Source organism: Sphaeramia orbicularis, chromosome 18, assembly GCF_902148855.1.
Source record: "Sphaeramia orbicularis chromosome 18, fSphaOr1.1, whole genome shotgun sequence".
NCBI classification, from domain to species: domain Eukaryota; kingdom Metazoa; phylum Chordata; class Actinopteri; order Kurtiformes; family Apogonidae; genus Sphaeramia; species Sphaeramia orbicularis.
In genome coordinates, this window is record NC_043974.1 from 25,295,557 (window position 1) to 25,320,446 (window position 24,890).

The window sequence follows — 24,890 nt, forward strand, 5'->3', positions numbered from 1 at the left end:
TATAAGCAGCTAAAGTAATGTGTTGAATGTGCCTTTTCTAAATCATTTACATTTACCGGTCTAGGTACTGTTAGTTCCTGATTGGCTGGTTCGGTCATGTGACTTTTTGTTTCAGGAAGTGTTGGAGCTATCACGACACGTGCACAGTAAAGCACTGTTGTATGAAGAAATCCGTCTCCATCCTGCAGTCTCATTTTATCAAGAATGAACTATTAACCACGTTGCACTAGTATTGTGATTTGTATCATATCGCCAGATTCTTGCCTATACTAGGGCTGCTCGATTATAGAAAAAAAAAAAAAAAATCATGATTATTTTAGCAATAATTGAAATCACGATTATTAAAAACGATTATTTGTTAACCTTAAAGTTGTTTATTTTTTTCTTGCAAAACAATGTAAAATATACTCCTTAAACATAAATAAAGCTTTTAACTGCTAAAACAAAGTACAGGGGTTGGACAAAATAATGGAAACACCTTCTATGATGCCACAATGTTAGGTGTTTCCATTATTTTGTCCAACCCCTGTATGTTCACTTTTGTACGAAACAAAAAAATCTTTGAATGCAAATAAGTGTACTGTAAATTCAAGTATGTTTCCTTTTGTAAACAAATAGTGCACTGTAATTAAACTGCTATAGACTTGCCATAGAACTGTAGCAATAAAAAAAAACCTCACGTAAAGTGCAAATTATAAATTCAAGTATGTTCAATGTAGTATGAAACATAGTAAATTCAGTGGCGTGCCGTGAGGTTTCAGTTAAGGCCTTCTGTATACATCAGCCATCTAGAATATGCACGTTAGGGTTATACAGGTTAGGGTTAGGTTAATACGGGAGTTGCAGCGTAAAGAGATTCAGAGACTGAAGATTGCATTGCGGACGAAGTTGTTTTTGTGTTTTAGTTTTTCATAAGATTATGATAAAGGTGGCGGTGGTTAAACTTTTTTTTTTTTTTTTTTGGAACTTTTTATTTAGATTTTTGCACAACACAAAACAGAACAAAACATCTGGGATAAGACACACGTAAAAAAAAACAAATAAACAAAATAAATTAAAAAAAATAATTACACCACATAGTATTATTATTGTTGCAGACACTACACTACATCTATAGATTGCCAAGTATCAAAACATTCATATATTTGTATACATTTGCACACATCTGTATAAATACAAAACACCTCATGTCCGGGCTTATAACAGCAATTCTCGTTAACAACCCAAAATGTTTAATTATACAAATAGTCTTCAACCATGTGCCATCTCCGCTTAAAAAGATCCATTTTCATTTGTAATGATGCGGTCATTCTTTCCATAGTGTACACTTGTTTCAGTCTTTGTTTCCATTCTATTACCGTTGGTGATTTGACACTCTTCCAATTTACTGTTACTATTTTTTTTAGCAATCAAAAGTAAAATATGTAAAATATATCTCTGCTCTGCATTAAAATCATTGATCGGTATGACTCCAAGTAAATAGAACAAAACATTTGAAGGGACTTCTCTTTTTACAATTCTTTCAATTTCTTCTTTGACATTTTTCCAGTATATAAACAAGCTCGGACAGTCCCAAAATACGTGTGTATGGTCACCTGTTTTACCACAATTTCTCCAGCATAAAACTGTAGATGGATCCTTGACAAAATAAGATATACTCCTTTGGTTATATCTTATTTTGTCAAGGTGGTTAAACTTTAGATGGTTAAAAAGGTTTGTTGTGTTAGCGGTCGGTGCGGACACAACTACGAAACACTTTTTGCACGTGATGTGTTTTTGCTCTTCTTCATCAAACCCAAGGTGATTCCATACAATTGAAATTGACTTGCCTTTTTTGTTTACCAAGCACTTCTGCTGTGATTCTCCTGCCGTTTTTCCAGACCGCTAGGTACAACTTTCCTCTTGGGGTGGGACCTGCCGGCTAGCTGGCAGCTGTAGCTTAGAGGGGGGCGGGGCAGAGCAGCTCATGGTAGCTTGCGTGCGCGTGAATTAAAACAACTCAAAATTAATAATCGTTTTTTTCTCGATTACATAATATTTGTAATCGTTTCGTATAGTAATCGTAATTGAATTTCGATTAATTGCACAGCCCTAGCCAATACACAGCCCTGCTCACCACTAGATGTCACTAAATCCTACACACTGCACCTTTAATTTTAATCAACAAAGTACTACCGTGTTAACCCATAATGACCAAGTGTGACTTTCGTGACAGTTTCCAAATGAATTTTCTTCTCTATTTAACCTTTTCTAAGTGATTTATCACCATTTATTATGATATTATCCTCTGTCTTTTATTTTTTTTCCAGTGAAAATCATCTATTTTCCTTTATTTAATTCACTGATCATGTAGATGTTCAGAAAAGCTCAGATTAAACTCAAAAGTTATTGTATGAAAACAGAAAAAAACTGAAGAAAAAGTGACTTTTTCGGTCAAATCTATCATTAACTGAATATAAACCCACTATGTCCATTCACTGCCATTGACCCAACTCCATGGATTTTACCGGTGAATCAATGTTGTAGAAGATGACGGTGTTTCCATGGTAACTATGGAGCCTCAGAACGTCTAAATAGGTCATATCTGATAACCATGAAAAGATGGCAAACTGTATTTTACAACAATTATCTACATGTATTGATAGAATTAGTGGATCAACAGTTTAGATCAGTAGATGGTTTTGGTCGATGGTCGTCGTTTGGGTCTTTATGGGTTAACATAAAAAAAAGAAAAAATACAGAAACTTGGCCAGCTCCCCATCAGCCTTTCACTTTGCTGGTGGGCACTTTGTGTCACTCCTGGCGCAAAACCACAAGCAGCTGGGCTTTATTTGATGGCCCGTGACCATCCATCTTGCTCTTGATCACATTCCAGAGGTTTCCAAAGGGGTTCAGGTCTGGAAATTCAGCCTGGTCTCTTCATTTTTTTTTTTTTTTCTCCCCTTGGTGTTCTGTGTTGATTTTAGTATAGCGTTCCATTTGTAGGGTACTGGTCTCCTGGACGGTGAGACAGATAACATACAGGGGTTGGACAAAATAATGGAAACACCTTCACCTCAAGATGATAATGCCCCAATCCATACAGCTAGAATTGTTAAAGAATGGCATGAGGAACATTCTAATGAAGTTGAGCATCTCGTATGGCCGGCACAGTCCCCAGACCTCAACATTATTGAGCATTTATGGTCAGTTTTAGAGATTCAAGTAAGACGTCGATTTCCACCGCCATCGTCTCTAAAAGAGTTGGAGGGTATTCTAACTGAAGAATGGCTTAAAATTCCTTTGGAAACAATTCACAAGTTGTATGAATCAATACCTTGGAGAATTGAGGCTGTAATTGCCGCAATAGGCGGACCTACACCATATTAAATGATATTTTGTTGATTTTTTAAGGTGTTTCCATTATTTTGTCCAACCTCTGTATACTAGTCAACATTTGCTAGGGATCAGTTTTATATTTGCACAATAATTGATGTTGTATAATATTTTGGGTGACTTCATATATTATGTGTGTACTTTGGCTAGTCATGTAAAGAAAAATGGACCAAAGGTAAAAAAACATACATTTTTATTGCACTTTCAGGCAAAAGGGTGATACAACCCTAGAAATTAGAGTTCACAACAATTACTCTTCCAATTTTGTTTCCACTGAAACCACTCAGAATGTTCTGAAACACATACGGTGTGATGTCAATAATGTGTATGGCCACCATTCGCATCCGCAGGCTGTACTCCACTGGGAAAATAAACTGTCAAGTTTCCAGAATTACACCCCCGAATATAGCAAAGTTATAGTCCTGATCCCTAGCAAATGTTGACTAGTGTATGATAAGACAAACAGAAGCAGAACGAGGAGAAGCAAAGCATGAGAGTCAGACCCACAGACAGAAAAGAGAACAAGTGTGTTTATATATGTATGTGTGTGTGTGTGTGTGTGAGAGAGAGATGGGAGTATGAGAGACAGAAGTGTACTCAAATAGCTGAGGGCAAGGTGACAGAGAGAAAACGAACGGACAGAGAGATAACAAGCTCGTAGAGGGGGGATAGTGTGTGTGTGTGTTTGTGTGTGTGTGTGTTAGAGAAAAAAGGAAGAGACAGAGGGCGGAAGGGGAGAGGGATAGAGGAAGTTGAGGGAACAAAAACAAAAACAGTGAGAGTGTGTGTATGCGTGGATGGCAAAAGGTGTCAGAGTGTGCTGTTTGGCTTAATGATGACCCACTGGGCATGTAGGTCATAACGGTTTGTGTCTCAAAGCCGTGACTGTATGCCTGCATGCATCCATTAGTGTGTTAGGCCCAATGTGTATATGTGTGTGTGTGTGTGTGTGTGTGTGAATGCAAAGTGGATCTCTTAGCGTGTGTTTAAGAGTGTGATGGGTCAAAGGTTGGAGAAGCAGTTTTTCTAGCCATTGTGACTCAAAGACACTTACACACACACACTCTTCCGTGCACCCACACATGCACACACACACTCGCCGCCCTTGTACGTACATGCACACGTAGTCATGTATGGCACTAAATTATGCACAAACACACAAAGTCGCTCTCTTTTGATCTCTCATGATAGCACACACACTCTGTTGTACACACACACACACACACACACACAGGGGGAAGCTATTATACTCTCAGGCTGGAGTGTTTTGATGGTATAATTGCAGTGACCAGTGAGGAGAAAGAGACAGAGGGAGGGATAGAAAAGAGGGATGAGGGATGGGGGATAGAGGGAGAGAGAGAAAAAAAAAAAAAAAAAAAGAGGAGAGGAGAGTGCTGACACTCTCAGCATGCTAATGTTCGGAGGCTTCTACCCCCCGCCCCGATTTCATCCCTCCCTCCCTTTGTCTCTCCATCTTCCTCTCTATTTCACATCCTCTGCATTTCACAGGTGCAGCAGCACTACACAGGGAGCCACGGACGGAAAGGTAAAGAGATGGAGAGATGAGTGGAAAAGAGGGATATCTAACAGGATGAAGCAATGTTATCTCTCGCTTTCACCATCATCCCTCCATCCTCTTCAAGCTCCCCACAATGCTCAAAACAAAGCATGAAAAAAAAAAAAAGGTACAGGGGGATGAAAATAGAGGAAGAGGGAGGGTCATTTTTTTTTTTTTTCCATCCCTTCAACAATGGAGGGATGATCTCTGCTTATCCTCTAATCATATCCCTCTTTTTTCCTCTTCTTCATTCTTTCTGTTATCTCTTGCTCCCTGAAACCCCTCTTTTTCTCATCTGGTGAGAGAAAAGGGGTGCCTTTTTTCCACGAGCTGGCCTCTTGTTTTTTTGTCGTTTCTCCATCTGGTTGTCCTTCCAGGCCTCCCTCCATCCTGCTCTCCTCTCCAGAGAAGGGATTCTGCTTTAGCACATGCTGCTGTTGCTGCTGCTTTCTCTTTTTCCCCCCTCTTTCAACTCATTCTTTGTCCATTTTTTCTCTCTCAAACAGTACCACTTCTGTGTTTTTTTGCAGAGATTGAACAGACGTTTTGATCAAATATGCAGAAATAAACAAAAACTTATACAAACAAAAGAATATAGACCTATTCCTATGATATAAAGGCATGAGATGTTGCATTTATCAGTATTTTTATGGGCTAATAAAGAAGGATCTGGCACCCTCTAACACACAGGTGTCAAACATGCGGCCCGAGGGCCAGATCTGGCCCACTGAAGGGTCCATTCCGGCCTGCGGGATGAAAGTGCAAAAATGAACCTGAACAGTCCAGGTTGTCCAAATCATTTTGGTTCAGGTTCCACATACAGACCAATGTGATCTCAGGTAAAAATAACAACACAATAACCCATAAATAATGACAATGACAAATTTTCTTTGTTAAAATTATGTGGAAAAAATTTAAGTGAAAAAAATAACGTTACACTGTGAAAATATTTACATTTACACAACTATTCTTTCACAATAAAATGCAAATAAATACATAAATAAAAACAAAGATGAACAACCTGAAATGTACAATTTTAACAATATTCTGCCTGTTGCTAAATGTTTTGTGCATTTATGGATCCACTGTGATTTGTAGTTGTGTTAATAATAAGAGATGGAATATTGTAGAAATTTTTCAAATTTTTGTTCCAAACTCCAAAATTTTAACAATATTCTGCCTGTTATTAAAAGTTTATGTTACATTGTGTGTAATGTACATATATAAATAATAAGTCAAGGCGTAATATTGTTACAATTGCATTAAATTATCAAATGAAATTTCTGTTTTTTCATGTTATTCACATCTTGTTTGTAAAATGTAAATATTTTCATAATTTAATTGGGGTTTTTTGTACTTAAAAAAAAAAAAAGAAAAACTTGGATTTGTCATTATTTATAGGTTATTAAGTCAGTATTTTACTTGTCTGGCCCGCTTGAGATCAAATTGGGCTAAATGTGGCCCCTGAACCAAAATGAGTTGGACACCCCTGCTCTAACACATCAGATATAAGTTATGTATCTGAACTGACCAGAACTTTATCAAACTTCATTACATTTCTAGTTGCAAGTGCATAAAAATGGAAAACAGTGGCTTAAAGAGCCACACAAACAAACTCATAAACAGTGAATAAAACGATCAGAAACCCTTTGAAAGACATAGTAGGGACATAATTCATATAACAAATCCAAAAAGACTTGCATCTTTGAGATAAAGTGCAGTTTTGTGTTGAAAAGTGTTCACCTGAGGACGACACATACGAAATTTCACACATTTGATGATGAAGTCGTGGGTAGGAGAGTAATTCATATTATCCAGTATTAGCCAACAGCCCCCCTCAGAGGTAACACTTTGGTACTACACTAATTAAACCCCTCAAGACTCACTGGACTGGATTTATCTACAGCTGCATTACTCCACAGATGTCACTGAAATTATTAACAACACTTCCAAATGCATTATTAAATAGACATTGATACTAAATAGTCTTTCAGGAACCAACTGTTACGTCCTCTACGCAGACGTTTCTCTCACTTTAACCCTTTCATGCATGAATTATGATTACCGAAATAAAGATTTTTTTCCTGAATGTTTTTATTCCTCTATAGGCATGAAAAAAACAATATGATTGAAATTTCTTTATGAAACTATTTTTCATGGAGTTACAAAAACGTCCCCTCAGCTGGACACCATGCGTTTAATTTTTGAAGCAAAGAAACATGTATTTACTGACATACTGTGTGAAAACTAGGAAATAAAATCATTTTTAATGCTGTGAATCTGATGTTTCCTCACATTTTAACATACTATAATACTAGTTATTACTCAATCAGATAATATGCAACAAAAAAAAAAAAAAACTTTTTGTTTTAAAAGAAATTGAACTCTTTCATGCATTAATTATGAGAACCTTATTTAAGATTTTTTTCTTGACTGTTTTTATTCCTCCATAGGTATGAAAAAAAACAATGTGATCAAGTTTGTTTGTTTTTTTCATAGAGCTACAAAACTGTCCATGCGTTTAACTTTTGAAATAAAGATACATGTTTAAAACCCAATATCAGAAAGTGATATGAAAGCAATGAAATAAAATAAAATCTGAAGTTTTCTCACATTTTAACATACTATAATACTAGTTATTACTCAATCAGATGATATGCAAAAAAAAAAACTTTTTGTTTTAAAAGAAATTTAACCCTTTCATGCATTAATTATGAGAACCTTATTTAATTTTTTTTTCTTGAGTGTTTTTATTCCTACATAAGCATGAAAAAAAACAATGTAATCAAGTTTGTTTGCTTGTTTTTTCATAGAGTTACAAAAATTTCCATGCATTTAACTTTTGAAATAAAGATACATGTTTAAAACCCAATATCAGAAAGTGATATGAAAACAATGAAATAAAATAAAATCTGATGTTTTCTCACATTTTAACATATTCTAATGCTAGTTATTACTATTTTCATGGCGATCATATGAAAAAAAAAAAAAAAATTCTAACAAATAACAATTGATTAACGCTAAAACATGTTAGTGCAGATCAGGTTTATCCAGAACAGCAAAGTTACAGTAATGGTCTGAGTGTCAGTGTATGGGATGATGCATTAGTGTCCACTGTGTTGGCTAATACGGAACTAAAACAACAAAACCCATGAATATACAAGAGAACAGCTGGAGAATAACTGTCCACTGGAGTGACCAGTATGCATGAAAGGGTTAAATTACAGTCTAATAACAATTAGCAATTGATTTAGACTCAAATATGTTACTGCAGATCAGGTTTAGCAAGAACAGGAACAGTAATGATATGAATTATAATGTATGGGGTGTTGCATAAGTGTCCACTGTGTTGGTTGATATGCAAGTAAAACACCAAAATCCATGAATATACAATAGAACAGCTGTAGAATAACTGTCTATGCATGAAAGGGTTAAATCCAAATCTTCTCGCGAGTCATGAGCTGGAGCTATGTTATCACCACAAATCATGTGCATTTACTGCGGATGTTCTTTTAGTGACTCAGGCTATGATTAATGGGGCTGGACTTCCTAAAATATCCTGACCAGCTGACATTTACTCTGACAGTGTCATGTAATCCAACAGTTGCAGCTATAGTAAAGGAGACTGAGCAAACACCGCCGGCTGCCTTAAAATAACTTGTAACGTACTTAAAACCATGAGTAAACATGCCTTATTGACTTAAGTTAAATCACATTTATTAACAAAAGCTTTGTGCAAATTGCAAAAATCACTGATATACATATATAATTATTCAACAGGACTTTGTAAAGTGAGGAATTAAAAGGCAGAGAAAGAGAGAGAGACAGAAAATCAGGATAATTTACATGTTAATACAGTCAACTTCAGTTTTTAATATTTTGGCCTCGCTAAATAAAAAAATCACTGACTTACAAAGGCAGCTATAATAACAGTCTGGAGTGTAGTGTGGATCCGTGTAGCATGTGTTCTACAGGTGCTTAGGTCCCAACAAGCATTTATTGTCACTATCTGTCAGTTGCCGTGTCAGTGTAAGGATCAGAATGTTAAATCTGAGTATGTGTGTGCTTGCCACCGACCCTGAGATGCTCTTCGTGTGTCTCTTTGTGTATAAACGCTGAATCTGTACATCTACGGGTCCTGTGTATTTGTGTTCGTAGGCGTATGAGTGTGTGAGGGTGATGAGTGCTTGTCCACCAACATCTCAGCATGTTTCAGGTACTGGGCTGTCCTTCTCATCACAGATTCCCTGCGAATTGGATCTGGATCTCCTGGACAGAAAGACACAGAAATCAACACTTTAATGTTTTTTTTTTTTAATTTTGTATTAATGATTAGGAATGCGCTATATGTTTTAGATTGTGTTCCTGGGTAGTACAGCTCCTTTTTTGTCATCTTGAGAGATTGGCTTTGGAATACAAGATACAGGGTGACACAAAAAAACGGGAACTTTTTAACAATCCAATAAAACCAAGAGTGATGGAAGAAAAATATTTGATTCATAGTAATTGAAACCTTAAAACATGCCATTTAAGAAACAATGATGGAATTTTCATTTTTTTTAAATTACAGGGTGACCCAAAAAAACGGGAATTTTTGAAGTGCGTATTGGCAGACATGAGCAAGTGGCAGCACTGCGAGACAGTGACGTTGAGCAAGTAAACACACCCCCATTTTAGTAACCATTGGCGGCTGTGCGAGAATTGTTCGGTAACCGTGTGATTTCAAGATTTGGTAACGTTCCCTGGTCCCCTAGATCGCCAGATTTGTCCGCTTGTGATTTTTTCTTGTGGGGCTATCTCAAGAGTAAAGTGTACACGACTCGACCAAGAACTCTGGATGAATTAAAACAGAGAATACAGGATGAAATTCACAGTATTCCAGCTGAGATGTTGCAGCGGTCAATGAGGAATCTCAACAGCAGATTTCAAGAATGCATTCGTACAGGAGGACGCCATCTACAGGAAGTAATTTTTAAAAAATGAAAATTCCATCATTGTTTCTTAAATGGCATGTTTTAAGGTTTCAATTACTATGAATCAAATATTTTTCTTCCATCACTCTTGGTTTTATTGGATTGTTAAAAGTTCCCGTTTTTTTTGTGTCACCCTGTATAATAAATTAGTGGCAGCGGTGGGATTCGAACCCACGCCCCCGAAGAGACTGGAGCCTTAATCCAGCGCCTTAGACCGCTCGGCCACGCTACCTCAACATACAACCTCATAAACAATCGATTACTGATGGTGGATCAACTTTACTTCAGAACAAGGTCAAACAGACAAATCATAAATAAAAAATCAGAGTTGTCCTTAACCTTTAAACACATCAATATTGCTGTAATACTGTATTAATTTGTCCGGAAAGTGCTCTATTAAAACTATTAAAAAATCTGTTAACACATTTTAAAGAAAACTCTACACACTACATGTATAGTGTTGAGATCTAGAGCCACAAAATTTGACCCTTGACCTCAAAGTAGAAGGTCTGACACATCTGGGACCACTGACTTCCAGAGGGCAAAATAAAAAAGCATGTACAAAAAAAATGAATAAAATCCTCAGCAAATTTGCTTAAATGTGCATAATCAGGAGGGATCAATAAGTACAAAGAGCAGTGTCATTAAAAAAATCAATACTTCAAGGAAGCCCATGGGATTACCGGGTATATATATATATATATATATATATATATATATATATATATATATAAATATATATATAGATATAGATATATACAGGGTGAGGAAGCAAAATTTACAATATTTTGAGGCAGGGATTGAAAGACAGTGTATGACCAATTAGTTTATTGAAAGTCATGAGAATTTATTTGCCACAAGAAAATTTCCATAATAGAAAATGTTTTTATTCTATGTGTCCTCCTTCTTTCTCAATAACTGCCTTCACACGCTTCCTAAAACTTGCGCAAGTGTTCCTCAAATATTCGGGTGACAACTTCTCCCATTCTTCTTTAATAGTATCTTCCAGACTTTCTCGTAATAGTTTTGCTCATAGTCATTCTCTTCTTTACATTATAAACAGTCTTTATGGACACTCCAACTATTTTTGAAATCTCCTTTGGTGTGACGAGTGCATTCAGCAAATCACACACTCTTTGACGTTTGCTTTCCTGATTACTCATATGGGCAAAAGTTTCTGAAAAGGTATGGATAATAGTGTTAGGTATGATTATGACATCAGTATATGTTTGGTTTCAAAACAATTGACGTAGTGCCTGCTGAGAAAAAACAACTAAATGTTCATTGTAAATTTTGCTTCCCCACCCTGTATATATATTTTTTTATATACTGAGCATGTTCTATTCTTCTTATTCTTCATCTTCTGTGTGACTTTTTTTTTTTAAACTTTATTTATAGAGCTATATAGATAGCTTTATAAATATAACACTTATAATTTCTAATGATATGTTCAGAATATAAAAATTGACGCTAGACATGAGAAACAAACAAAATCCGTAGAAAAAAGGGGGGAAAAAGGCAATACAAACAAAACACATCTAACAAGACAGTCAGGACAGTGCATGCTGGTACATTTAAGGAAAGAAAACAAATAAACAAACAGGTCAATCACAATATAAATAACTGAAATGTATTTACAGTTCCAGGTAACATATTCATATAGTGTAAAACAGGATCCCATATTTTATTAACCCTTTCATGCATACTGGTCACTACAGTGGACAGCTATTCTAGAGCTCTTCTCTTGTATATTCATGGGTTTTGTTGTTCTTTTAGTTTTTTATTTATTTATTGGTTGTTTTTTTTTTACGCATATCTTTATTAAAGTTTTAAGATACTACATATCTTTTCTGACATGAATTGGTAACATTATGTAGATCTCTCCTGAGCATAAACCCCCAGAATCACAAGCCCTCCCCATAGTTTTCACACAATTTATCAGTAAATTCATGTTTCTGTGCATCAAAAATTAAACGTGTGGTGTCCAGCTGAGTGGACATTTTTGCAACTTCATGGAAAATAGGTTCGTAAGAATTTTTTTTTTTCATTATTATTTTTATTTATTTATTTATTTATTTATTTATTTATTTTTTACTTTTTTTTTATTGTATACATCAGCAGCAAAGCAGTTTATCAAAACATTTAAGAAGCAATGTGTAGTTCTCCACTATGTGGACATTTAGCTGCCATGCAATTTTTTTTTTCGTAATACATACAAAAGTGTAGAAAAAAAAAAAAAAAAAAAACAGAAACAAAAAACAAAAAAAAACTCCAAAACAAATAAACAACAAAAAAACCCCAAAAAAATATAAATGGGTGCTTACGGTTTCAGTATTTCTCACATATGAAAAAAACAAAAACAAAAAAACAATCATAGCATTACAATACTTCTGGGTTCTTCAAACATCACACATATTCACGCAGAAAAACACAAAACGAAGAAAAAAACACAGGGAGATTACAAAAAAAAAAAAGAAAAAGAAAAAAAAAAGACAAAAAAAAAGGGCCACCTTTAGAGGAATAACAGAGATTCTGGATGGCTAAAGGATACAAACTTGATCCATTTGTCACAAATACGATAAAATGTATCCCTCTGAATTCAAAAACAAAAAAACAAACAAAACAAAAACAAAAAGCTAGACATACCCACACGCACCCCCCCCCAAAAAAAAAAAAAAAAGGGGGGGGGGGGGGGGGTCCATTAATCACAAGAAAAAGAAGGAAGTGATTCAAAAAAAGTTAAGAAGGGCTGCCATTTCTTATAGAACTTAAAAGGGATGGCTTTCAAAGAATACCCAATCTTTTCAATTTTTAAGAAGGACATAATATCTTTAAGCCACTGAGTACTAGAAGGACTCTTTGTGGATTTCCAATGGAGGAGAAGGTGGCGTCTTGCCAATAGTGAGGTGAAAGCGATAACCTCCAACTGGTTAGAACTATATCTGTTGGAATCTTCCGGACAGCCACTTATTTTTAAATTATTTTTATTTCATTTATTTTTTTTATTTTTCAGTAGAAAATTTTCAATCGCATTGTTTTTGTCATGCCTAAAGAAGAATAAAAACACTCAGGAAAAAAATTGGATTAAGGCTCTCATAATTTGCACATGAAAGGGTTAAATTTGTTGACAGACGTATTTAGAGTGCACCTAGTTTTTTTCCGAGGATTACTGGGTATATTGTTGTTGTTTGTGTATATCTATATCTGTGTATCTAATCAGTAATCAGATATGAGTGGACTAAATATTACAATATATTTAACTACATATACAGACTGGGTTACACTTGAACACATATGTACTTCCTATACCAGAACAACGTCCTAATACCTGTGAACTCCCTAAACGCTCTGTGCTTTTAGGATAAACTGGGTTTTCTTGGCATGGGTGGGACGCCTAAGGACCCTACAGCCAGTGAATTTGAATGGGAAGAATTGATTAACTCTACATAAAAGTTAATTTAGAACTGAGCTTGAACCTTTCGGATTTCAACTCTTAAACCAAATGAACTTCTGCTTCTTCAGAGTGCGCAAATCGAGCTGAAAAGAAGCTAGTGGCAGTGGTGGGATTCGAACCCACGCCCCCAAAGAGACTGGAGCCTTAATCCAGCGCCTTAGACCGCTCGGCCACACTACCCATGAAGACCACACTCATAACACAAGAACAGACTGAACTAATACATAATCCATTAGACACTTGCAACACATTTGTAACGGAATGACACACAGTCTGTTCTGGCTCAAACAGGACTGCAAACAGCAGCACAAAGGACTAGTGTTGATTCTATGATGATCACATGCTGACATGCCACGTCCATTTACCTGTGTGTGTGTGTGTGTTTGTGTTATCTATGAAGCTATGTACAGTGCATTTATTGGTGAAATAGAACACGAGGACATGGAGTGCAAAGTAAATATGATCAATAAGCTGCTCAGTGTTATTTATGCTGGTGCGCTCTTTTATCCAGCTTGATGAACTGACTTTATAGTCCGTCACTATAGCAACCAACCCCCTGCTACACATAAAAATGGACATGACAGAGGGTACTACAGTAAAATGAATCATGAAAAAATTACAGGGCCGGCTGGTCTCACACAAGACTGTCAACAAAACATTGCCGTTACTGACATTTTTCTGTGTTTATCCTTCACTAACAACTCTTCCATAGTACACAGCTTTAATATTTATGTTTTTGGAACATACTCTACATACAATAAGAACACTGGCTTGTATAATGCTTCACATTTCTAAACATTTAAGACAAATTCTAATTTTTTTAAATGAAAGTGCTCAGGTCAAATTCATCATGATAATCCACCATAATTGAGTTTGCAGACCATCCTGACTGTGTTGGGAATAGGAATGTAATGATATGAAAATTTCATATCACGGTTATTGTGACCAAAATTATCACGGTTATCATTATTATCGTGGTATTGTTGAAATTGTGTTCAAAATGTTCAAAAAGTACTAATATACACACTGAAATAATTTAACCAAGTTGTATTTTGAAAAAAAACAAAACAAAAAAAACCAAATAAAATAATTGGCACAATGTACCTTCTCTTGGCAGAAACATTCAAATATTAACCCTTAGTGGTCTGAGCCTATTTTGTCTGTTTTTCAGTCCTTTTGATTTTGCCTTTACAGTATATACTACATAAACAAATGCTTACTATACCCATGTTTGGTGTCTTTTTTTCAGCACAACTTCATCTATATCATCTGTCTATTATTTTTTTCACTTTAACCTACTGTATCAACACTAAAGGACAAAAACAAACAAAATATATAAAATCCGATTTGAAAAATGTATATAATTTATTGCATAAATAACACACAGATGCTTAAGGAACCTTTTCAAAGACTTTAAAAGTGAATATTGGTTCCAAATATTAGGTATATACAATTAAAATTGTAATAAATTAAAACTATACTCAAATATTTGACATAAAAGCAGATCTTTACATAGGCATTTTCTCCAGAAAAGTGCGGTAATCAAACACGGTTATCATGATAATTAGAATTTAAAACAGTAATTCTAACCGTCTGCAATTTTATCACGGTTTATCGTTATACCGGTAACACTGGTCTACAAGGAAAATGCTTCCAGAATAAAAGTAATGAAATTTCACCACATGAGAGTCACTGATAAAGAAAAATCAAGTCAAAAATGCTGGTTGGCTGAACTTTCCAAGATACAGCCGTGGGTCAAAATGTGAAATTCAAGAATTAACGAGAGAATGGGTTTGACTCAAAAGGAATATTTGTCTCAGAGCTACAAGATCTACTTCAAAACACTGTCTGCACATTAGAATACATTCACTTTACAAGTTCTATTTAGTGGAAGATTTCTAAAACTATTATATAAATGTACATAAACCAATATATATGTGTAATAACACTTAATCACATACCTTGAAAACATCAGCAAACCGGCACTTTTGTCATTTATTTTCCAATTAATTTTATTAAAATACGTAACATTTAGCACATTTAATCTCTGAAGGAAATCATTTCTAAAAAATTGTAGACCAGTGTAATCATTACATCCCTAGTTGGGAAATGAATTCCAATGACGTAGCGTGTACCAGTTACAACTAGTCCTGGAGTTATCAGTGTAAATAAAAAGCAAAATCATCTCTTCTATCTGCTGCAGACATGGACTGCTGCATTTTAAAATCTTGCACAGGTTGCATCTGTCTACACTGAAGACGTCCAGGATGTTCCCTGGAGTGAACCCCCTTTGTGATTGTTATGGCCAGAGCTCAGCTTCATTGTCACACACGTTTTGGACATGCCCCAACATCACTACCTATTGGACTGAAACTTTACAGACTTGGTCTAAGATTTTTATGAGACCACTCCCTCCAGACCCAATAACAATAATGTTCGGTGAGGAACCAACAGGAGTGGACCTCAGTACTAAACAGAGTGTTGTTTTGAGGTTTATGACACTATTGGCCAGATGCCTTATTCCAGTGTTTTTCAACCTTGGGGTCGGAACCCCACATGGGGTCGCCTGGAATTTCTAGTAATTGATTAAAAAAAAAACAAAAAAAAACTTACAAATAACAAATATATGGTGAGTTAAGAGAAACAATCCCAATCCATAAAAGACATGACAAACTGTGAAGCTGAAACTGAAGCACTGTGGTACTGTTAATCTGTCAAATGTTCATTGTGGTCGGTTTAAGATGCTGCAGCTCTTTCATAATTCATAGTTTGAGTTATTGTTTGTTCAGTATTAATTGTCAGCCTTGTAAATACAAACTGGACTGACTGTACATATCCTGACCAAGGAAAATAAAATTCTCACTTTTCTGCCTCTGTCCATAATAATATACATAATATAGACTAAATGTTTAATAAATTAATGTTTATTTGCAAGGTAGTATAACAAACTATTACATGATCAAAAACAAATTAATTTTAGCGAAAACATGTCTCTGTTTTGAAATTAGTGATGTTAAAATTGGTCACGAGACAAAAAAGGTTGGGGACCACAGCCTTATCCTGTTAAACTGGAAGAACAAAAATCCTCTGACTCACCAGGCTCTGTTGAAAGACCTTTTGGAGAAAATCAAATTTTCACTAAACATAAAGTTATTTTATTCTATTTTGGCAGCCCTTTACAGATTACTTTTAATATTAAGTAAGTAGGCAGACCTCCGCCCCCACCCCACCCTTTTTTTAAGTGTGTGTGTGTGTACATGTGAGTGCATGTGTAGTGTTCTTATTCTGACATCACATATACTGGATAGTGTATATGACTTTTTTATGTTGTCATTGTTCTAATTTCAATAAAAAGAGTTAATCATAGGCACAAAAATTACCAAACATCTGGACACACTCGTGATTAGTGAAAAGAGGTCATTTCAGACTCCTATGATCTTCCATTCTCACCCTCCTCCGTCTCTTCATATATTTCTCACCTTGTACTCCTGTAATCAGCAGATCCACCGCTGTCCTGTATCTGGCAATAGCCAAACTAAATTCTCCCTCCTTCTCCTTCTCCATTGCAGCTTTAAGTTCAGCAGTGGCTTGGTCCAAGTAACCAGCATCTCCTCCGTCTATACCAACTGTCGGCAGTGAGAACAGTTCACTGTGGTCGCTGGAGGAGTTGGACCTCTCTGTAATGAAAAGTAAAGCACACTGTATTACTAACATGACCAATATACATCTGTTTGTCATGACTTTTTGACATTTAAATTATATGTAATTTATTACTCAGAACCAACTCTACATAGTGTGATCTCTAGGTCCCTCATAATACTAAAAAAAATCTACAGATAAGCCTCATATATGTAATATGTATGATGGTTACGTAACCTGACTCACCACTAAATACTGAATCTATTCACTCTTTCCTGTATATACTAGATATATTCTTTTTTGGTATATATCTCTTGTGCATATTTGCATTATGATACACTAGGACCTTATTTCCTAAAAACATACACTTCCTTGTGTGTATTATATAAATACTTTTTTCTAAATCAGTCTTTCTGTAAATTATGTAAGAAAGTGTAAGGAAATTCATAACATGATTGGTAAATCTAAGGAATTTGGGCTATTTTAGAAGCCTGTTCTGTAAATGTACAGAAATAGAAATCTGAAGAACAGAAATGGAGCTGGAAAGGTCATTGATTAGTGTCAGGGTTCCTACAGGTTCCTACAAGTTAAATTTAAGACTTTTTAAGACTACTTAGAACAGAATTTAATGCCCATTTCACAGCCAAACTGGCAACAATTTGTGACTCCTAGAATTTAGGAAAATGTATTTATTTACTTCAACGCCTTTATTCCCACTGTTCCAAGTCATTCCTCAACGGGGCTGCAAAGTTAGCTATAATTGGTTCCTAATTTCAATCTAAATTGTTGGGTTAGAACGGGTGGAACTGAGTAGAATAATGAAACTTTCTTGGACATTTCCTAGACGTATTTATGGCAACATAATTTAAGACCTACCATATCAAATTTAATACCTTTTAAAGACTTTTTTAAGGTATCAAATGCAGATTTGTGAATTCAAGACTATAAAGACCCCTCTGGAACCCTGAGTATGGATTTTGTCCTGACTAACTCCCGGTGAAAACACTTCCTGGCAGTGGTGGGATTCGAACCCACGCCCCCGAAGAGACTGGAGCCTTAATCCAGCGCCTTAGACCGCTCGGCCACACTACCTTATGGTAAAACAACTGAAATGAAATCAAATGGATATATGAGGAAAATGCAGTGTTACTGTCCAAGGTGGGCACATTCTTTTCACCTTTTTTATAGCATGGATCAAAAACAGCCAAGTCATTATCAGACAGCGGAGGTGGACCGTCCTCCTTCAGGGAGGGAATGCTCTCTTCTGCCACACAGTCGAACAGTGAATCAAACTCTTCCTGAGATTCTTGTGATGGTTGGACTCTGACTGGAGATGGACATGAACCTAGACGCAAGATTGTGGACACAAGTGTAAAAGAAACCAAGTAACAAGAAGCAACACATTTCTATCTTTTATTTTTTTACCTATGTCGTCCTGTTCTGTATCACTAAACTCATCCCCTTCTTTCTCCACTGGAGAGCCTCCCACCTCGCTGTAGGCCTCAGCTGCCACCTCCGGTTCACCCATTTCTAAGCCCAGGTTGGTGCCCAGGTCCTGGGGTAAGGTGGGAGCTTCCCAGCCTTCCTCCTCCTCTGCAGGCTCACAGTCTGAGGCCCGCCGCTTGGGGAGGGGGATGAGGGGAGGAGGCAGTGGACCAGAGGCAGACAGTGGAGTGGGATCTAAAGGCCGTGTGACCTCACCTCCCTGAGGAGAAGTAGTGAAAAAGAAATGAGGAAGAGAGAGAAAGGTAAGAAGAGCAAACAGGAAGATTTCTTCTAGATCAGGGGGGTCAAACATACGGCCTGTGGACTAAAACTGGCCCGCTGGAGGGTCCAGTCTGGCCCATGGGATGAATTTGTGAAATGCAAAAGTTGCACTGAAGATATTAACAATCATAGATGTGTTGTTGTTATTATCATTATTATAATAATTATTATTTTTCCCCTCATCCCCCCTTTCTCACCTTCATTCACTCCCCTCTTCCCTATCGCCCCTAATCAGTCTATATTGTTCAGTTACTCTTTATGTTTATTATATTTTTTGTAATATGATGTTGTCATTGTTGTTGTTTGTCATAATTTTTTGTTTGTTTGTTTATTTGCTTGATTTGTCTTGTGTTTATTTGTTGTCGTTTTTTTTTTCTTTCCACTCTGTCTTGTTAACTGTATCACTAAAAATTAAAAAAACAACAACCAAGGATATTAAAATCATTTAAGTTCAGGTTCCACATACAGACCAAAATGATCTTATGTGGATCGAACCAGTAAAATACTATCATAATAACCTATGAATAATGACAACTTCAAATGTTTCTCATTGTTTTAGTGTAAAAAAAAAGTAAAATGACATGAAAATTATTGCATTTGCCAACTATCCTTTCACAAAAAATGTGAATAACCTGAACAAATATGAACAACCTGAAATGTCTTAAGAGAAGTGAATGGAATTTGGCCAATATTCTGCCTGTTACTAAATGTTTTGTGCAGTTGTAGATCCACTGGGATCTGTAAATTGTAATGTACATGTGTAAAGGATAAACTGAGGTAGAATATTGTTAAAATTGCACTTATTTTTCTTTAGAAATTTCAGGTTATTTATGTTACATGTCACATTTTTTGTAGAAGTAAACATTTTCATCATCTAATTTTACTTTTTTCACTGTTATTATTTTACTGGTCCTGCCCACTTGATATTGGGCTGAATGTGGCTCATGAGCTAAAATGAGTTTGACAGCCCTGCTCTAGATTCTGGTTCTCTTCCTCTGTGCATATAGTATATGATAAATATCTGTGTCTTACCCTGAAGAATTCCTTGAGCTGAGGGCTATTGTACAGAGCAGGTATGGTAGTAGAAAACAGTAGCATTGCCTCTGAGGCCTTCCTCCTCTCCTCAATCACAGCTTCATCAAACCTGCCTAAAATAAACACAAACAGAAAAAAACATAGCATGAATTTTCCAAAATTCAAGAGGTGTGTTTTTACAAGATCTGTCATGGATTTGGGGTTTTACTTTAGATTTAGGAGGATTTAGGAGGTTGCTTTGGCAGTTATTTTTTGAGAAATACCATGCTGCAAGGGCTGAGGGGAAATGTCAAAACAGTGATGACAAAACTGTTCTAATATTGGGTGAAGTTGAGTAAGAAGATCCTCAGTAGCAATGACTGAAACAGATACAACTCTACCAAATATTAATTCACTTATTATCACTACAGCTTATGACAGTATCCCTAATATGATCAAAATCTCATATCTACATAAAAGTCCTTTCATATCCAAATAAGATAAAGCATCCTTTTCTTCAAACTCAGCCAAACGTAAATATAAAATGACCTCTTGAAATATATTATGTTTTGAATTATATGGTTTTATATGTATTTATTAACATACTTTCTCATATCTGAATGGATTACTAGTCATTAGTACAAAGTTTATGCGGCAGGTCATCCCTCTTTGGGTACAAGCTCCTCATTTGTTTTGGAAGGCCTGATCACACTGTTCTGTGTCTCAAAACACAGACTGATATTTGGCAGACTTGAGCCTAAATCCAACACTACCTGATGACACACAGCGTCCTGATTTGATGACATTTTGGTGAAGTCATTCAACATCCATTACAGTGAAACTAATTTTGTAATGATTAAAAACACTTTGAAATCATTACTCTTAAACTACACAAACAAACTTGACAAGATACTCACAAAAGAACGATATATCGTCGTTTCCATTGTTTTACTTTTTTATACATGACATAGAACACTGTTTTAAAACACGATGTAGACCTTCCAACTTTTATCCTCTTCTAGATTTGCTTGTGTTAACGCAGGGGTGGGCACTTAAATTTCCCAAGGGGCCATATAAGAAAGTCAAGTTGTGTCGGACGGCCAAGCCAAAAATAAGTGAAATATAATTCTACTCTATATAAATTTTCTCCTATTGTAAAAAGTACTACATTATATAGTTTTGCACTGCAACTGATAATCAAAATAATAAGAATATTCCATACCAATAAAGATATGAAATAGTGGAGTAGTTCAAATAGGAGAAATGAACAATAGAAACACTAATTTCGGTATTTCATTTAATTTTAACCTTGCCTTTTAATTTCACAAACCAATGATGAAAAGTTGATGTTTACAAAATTTTAAAGATAACAACTTAATCCAAAAAGTCCTTTTCATTTTCAGTTCATTCGAACTTTTTAGTGAGAATAATCCAGTCTGTTTTAGGCTTGAACAAGTGCACTGAATTTTTCTGTAAATACATATTTAGCAGACCTTATTAAAAAAAAGTGACATTCTGTATCAACCTTCCTTTTTTGGCATTAGCTGACATTTTGAGCGTTGGCCAGCAAACCTCACTTTCAGGTGCTTTTAAGCTAAACATGTTAGGGCTGTTTGCGCTTGCAGGTTTGCACATATAAGCGTCCATATGTAAATAATAAATGCCTCCTTCTCAAAATAAAAGCAACACATTTGAATAGTGTGCATCAGGGGTGTCCAATCCTGGTCCTTGAGAGCGACAATCCTGCATGTTTTAGATGTATCCCTCTTTCAACACACCTGATTCAAATGATAAGCCTATCATCAAGCTCTGTAGAAGCCTGATAACGACCGTCAGCTGTGCTGGAAGAGGGAAACATCTAAAACATGCAGGACAGTAGCTCTCAAGGACCAGGATTGGACACACCTGGTATAAACGGTATAAATACTTTTTTATTTATTTTCTAATTTACAATTGACCTTACATGGGCCGGACAGGAATGATCAAAGGGCCTGATATGGCCCGCAGGCCGTAAAATGTCCAGGTATGTGTTACCGTCACAGTCTGACTCATAGAATATGCACGGCAAGAATAATCTGTTCATTGGGCAACAACTTCAGTCAACATTCTCCTCCTCTGTGCTATCTGTGTGTCAGAATTTTGAGAGTCCCTCTTATTATGTGAAAGAACAACAACCTCTGAGCTGTAACTACACATTGGAAATGGAAAGCTTTAACAAACATTTACATCTTAACTTGTTTTAATACTATGGCTCATTTTACTCACTGTTTTGAAAAGCGCTGTACCTGCATCTTGTATTTAGAACTACAAAGGAGTAGTGGCCATTATTTAAAGAAATATAAAATAACCAAATTGTCCAGGGAATTTTTCCCACTCCAGAATAATAGTGGATGTTGCTGATTCTATTTCCACCACTGACACTGTTCTAATGAAGTGTGGAGATTTTCTGCAACTGTGTATTGTAAAAGAATGAAAAGCATCTTCCCAATGATGCCATAAAGAGTGGGCCTCATGACATGCTGAAATAAATGACAGAGCATAATATTAAACAATACATGTTTTATAATTGTCACATGATACATACATATATATATATATATATATATATATATATATATATATATATATATATATATATATATATATATATATATATATATATATATATATATATATATATATGATACAGCCCCCTAACAATGTCATGGAATAATTCACCTCATAGCTATAGAAGACAACATGTACATATCAGATGGCACTGTTCAAACATCATACCAAAGACTTGTGCACGGGGAAAACCTGGAAACTCCTCCTGTCTTCTGAACAGGTTCCTGTGCGTGTAGGACAACTCTCCATGAAGCTTCTTCAACTCAGAAAACCTCCTCCACACAACCACCTCCTTAACATCTTCTGGATGACGCTTTGATACGAACTACAAACCAGAGAGAATTTAGGATTTCATAGAATAAGGAGATATTTGGCATTATTCAGTTGAATAGCATATTCAGTCAGAAAATAGAGGTTGTAACACTTTGGACGTGAAACAGAAATGGGAAAAAGAACTAGGAATTGCTGTCTCAGAGGAGGAAAAAGTAAATATCTGTAGAATTCAACAGTCAACCACTTCTTCAAGAATATGGAGAGAACATTGCTGGAAAAATATAATTAGATTTTTCATAACTCTTAAATTCTCTCTTTGGCTAAAATTTGCTTAGAGGTCTTATTTCTGTCTTTGTGCATAAGAAATCAATTTAAGTGAATCCCCAAAGGAACTTTGTGTTGGTAAATGCAAGTTATGCAAATTTACAGGATTTCAGTTCTGTTCAACATGTTGATGGTCATGTGAACTATGTTTTCAGGTCAGAAATATCCAATTTCATCACAATTAATGCCATATTTTCATGTCACAAATGGCCAAGTTATATTTGAACTGAATTTACCTGAAAAACAAATATTCTATTTTTTTTAGATTCCCCAATTTTTCCTACAAGATTATATACTACATACCACATTTTATTTTTACAGGCTGCAATATGGAGTATGGTGCTGATCCATCCTGCTTATGTTACGCCAATACATACATTAAGAATGTCACACGTCACTTTTTAAATCAACAGTTTTCTAATAATAAGCATTTCTATAAAGAAATAACAATTCTATATTGTTATTTACTCTTCAGTATGATGATAAACTGTACAATAAATAATTCTGATCCTAGTTTTTGCACAGGGATCATTTGTGGAAATGGTGACATGGCTGCCGAGCATCAGTATGATGGGATCCGTAACAACCATGTCACATCCGTCCACTGCCACATTTTCTGTTTTTGTGTCAGCTGTTATTGTTTTAGATCCACAATACTAACATTTATGAATAAGAGGAGAATTAGCAATAGTAAGTATATAAGTTTATTACTAATAAAGTACTGGTACTGACCAGAGCATCATGGGTAATGTCACGTCTGCCCACCAGCAAAAGTTTTCACATACACGTGCTATTCCAAATCCAATATTTCTGAAAATATAGCTTCCACTGTCAAATAATATCAGTAGTCTGTGCACAAATGGATTAGCATTATGTCAACACAGTTCTATGCATTTCTTACAACTTTTTTTGGACAAAAATGACCACTCATTTGACCCCCTAAGTAAATTTTAGCCGTCTTACATTTGTCGTCATATTTTCATAATCTTGGTGTTGTTGGGTTGAAGTGTGTATGTCACATAAAAAAAAATCAGATCCACAAAAAAAGAAAAAGATCAGGCCGTGAATTTCTGATGTGCTTTGATTCTGTGCGTGCCTGGTTGAACCACTGAGCTTTAGTGCAGTCATGAGGCTGTTGAAGCTCATGAACTGAATCACAAGTTCTCTCTGTTTCACTTCAGTACCCAGTGCCTCATAATAAAAGAGCCATTGTGTATTTATCCATTTATCTAAAACCCACTGCATGGCCTCTGAGTGTTTGACTGATCCTCTATTGTCATTTCATTGTGTTATTAACGCAGCAATACAAATAATCACAGCACAAGTGAATAAAGTGAATAACACATGAACACAGACAGCAGAAATGTGGGCAGAAATGAGCAAATGCGGAGGCAGGGCATTAACAAAACAAATGAAACAAAACTGTCACTTGCTATTTTTGACATGACATCAAAGACAGACAGTAAACCAACCCTGGCTGTCACTTTATACTCCGTGTGTCCTTTCTCGTGGGTGCGTGGGTCGGTAACGGTAAAGAACCGGTGGTATTCTTCTTTCGGTTTCCGTGACATGTCCCTACGTGGTAGTCACAAAGAATTTAAATGACAAATAAACAGGAGGTTCAGGAGCACAACACAAAGCTGTCAGTGGTGTAGGCGATAGTGTAGGCGCTCTGTTGTGGTTCCACGGTCCCTCCTCTTGGTGCAGCACTTCCGGGTAGGTGACGTAGGAATGCATGCTGACGTATAAAATATGCGCCGAGTACTTTGATACTTTGATTTTTTTTTTTTTTTCTCCAGAAAACATGTCTTATTTAATTTTTTTTTGTCTTATTGAAACTTTTGGTTAGTTATTTACAAGCTTATTTACTTTATTTTTTATTTATCAGAATGGAATCATTTTACAT

The 24,890-nt window shown here is 35.8% G+C and overlaps 1 protein-coding gene and 3 non-coding genes across 4 annotated transcripts; all 4 read right to left on the reverse strand.

Moving 5' to 3' along the window:
• Window positions 1-8,633: 8,633 nt before the first annotated feature.
• On the reverse strand, window positions 8,634-24,686 carry snx15 (sorting nexin 15). Its single transcript, XM_030162875.1, has 7 exons — window positions 24,457-24,686; window positions 22,556-22,712; window positions 19,799-19,914; window positions 18,425-18,704; window positions 18,177-18,344; window positions 16,840-17,037; window positions 8,634-9,202 (listed from the first exon to the last, which is right to left on the reverse strand). The coding sequence occupies exons 1-7, from the start codon at window positions 24,553-24,555 to the stop codon at window positions 9,063-9,065; spliced, it is 1,158 nt and encodes a 385-aa protein (XP_030018735.1). The 5' UTR covers window positions 24,556-24,686; the 3' UTR covers window positions 8,634-9,062.
• Window positions 10,057-10,138, reverse strand: trnal-aag (transfer RNA leucine (anticodon AAG)). Its single transcript has one exon. It is a non-coding gene; the product is annotated as a tRNA-Leu (tRNA).
• On the reverse strand, window positions 13,459-13,540 carry trnal-aag (transfer RNA leucine (anticodon AAG)). The gene has a single exon. It is a non-coding gene; the product is annotated as a tRNA-Leu (tRNA).
• trnal-aag (transfer RNA leucine (anticodon AAG)) lies at window positions 18,010-18,091 on the reverse strand. Its single transcript has one exon. It is a non-coding gene; the product is annotated as a tRNA-Leu (tRNA).
• Window positions 24,687-24,890: the final 204 nt, after the last annotated feature.

What these genes read in the sequence shown, in the direction of transcription:
- snx15 (XM_030162875.1), bottom strand. Translation starts at nt 24,555, where the DNA reads ATGTCACGGAAACCGAAAGAAGAATACCACCGGTTCTTTACCGTTACC. An exon ending in TACAGAACAGGACGACATAG is followed by an intron (nt 18,345 to 18,424) that starts GTAAAAAAATAA and finishes TCTTGCGTCTAG; the next exon opens with GTTCATGTCCATCTCCAGTC. An exon ending in GCTGATTACAGGAGTACAAG is followed by an intron (nt 9,203 to 16,839) that starts GTGAGAAATATA and finishes CTTTCTGTCCAG; the next exon opens with GAGATCCAGATCCAATTCGC.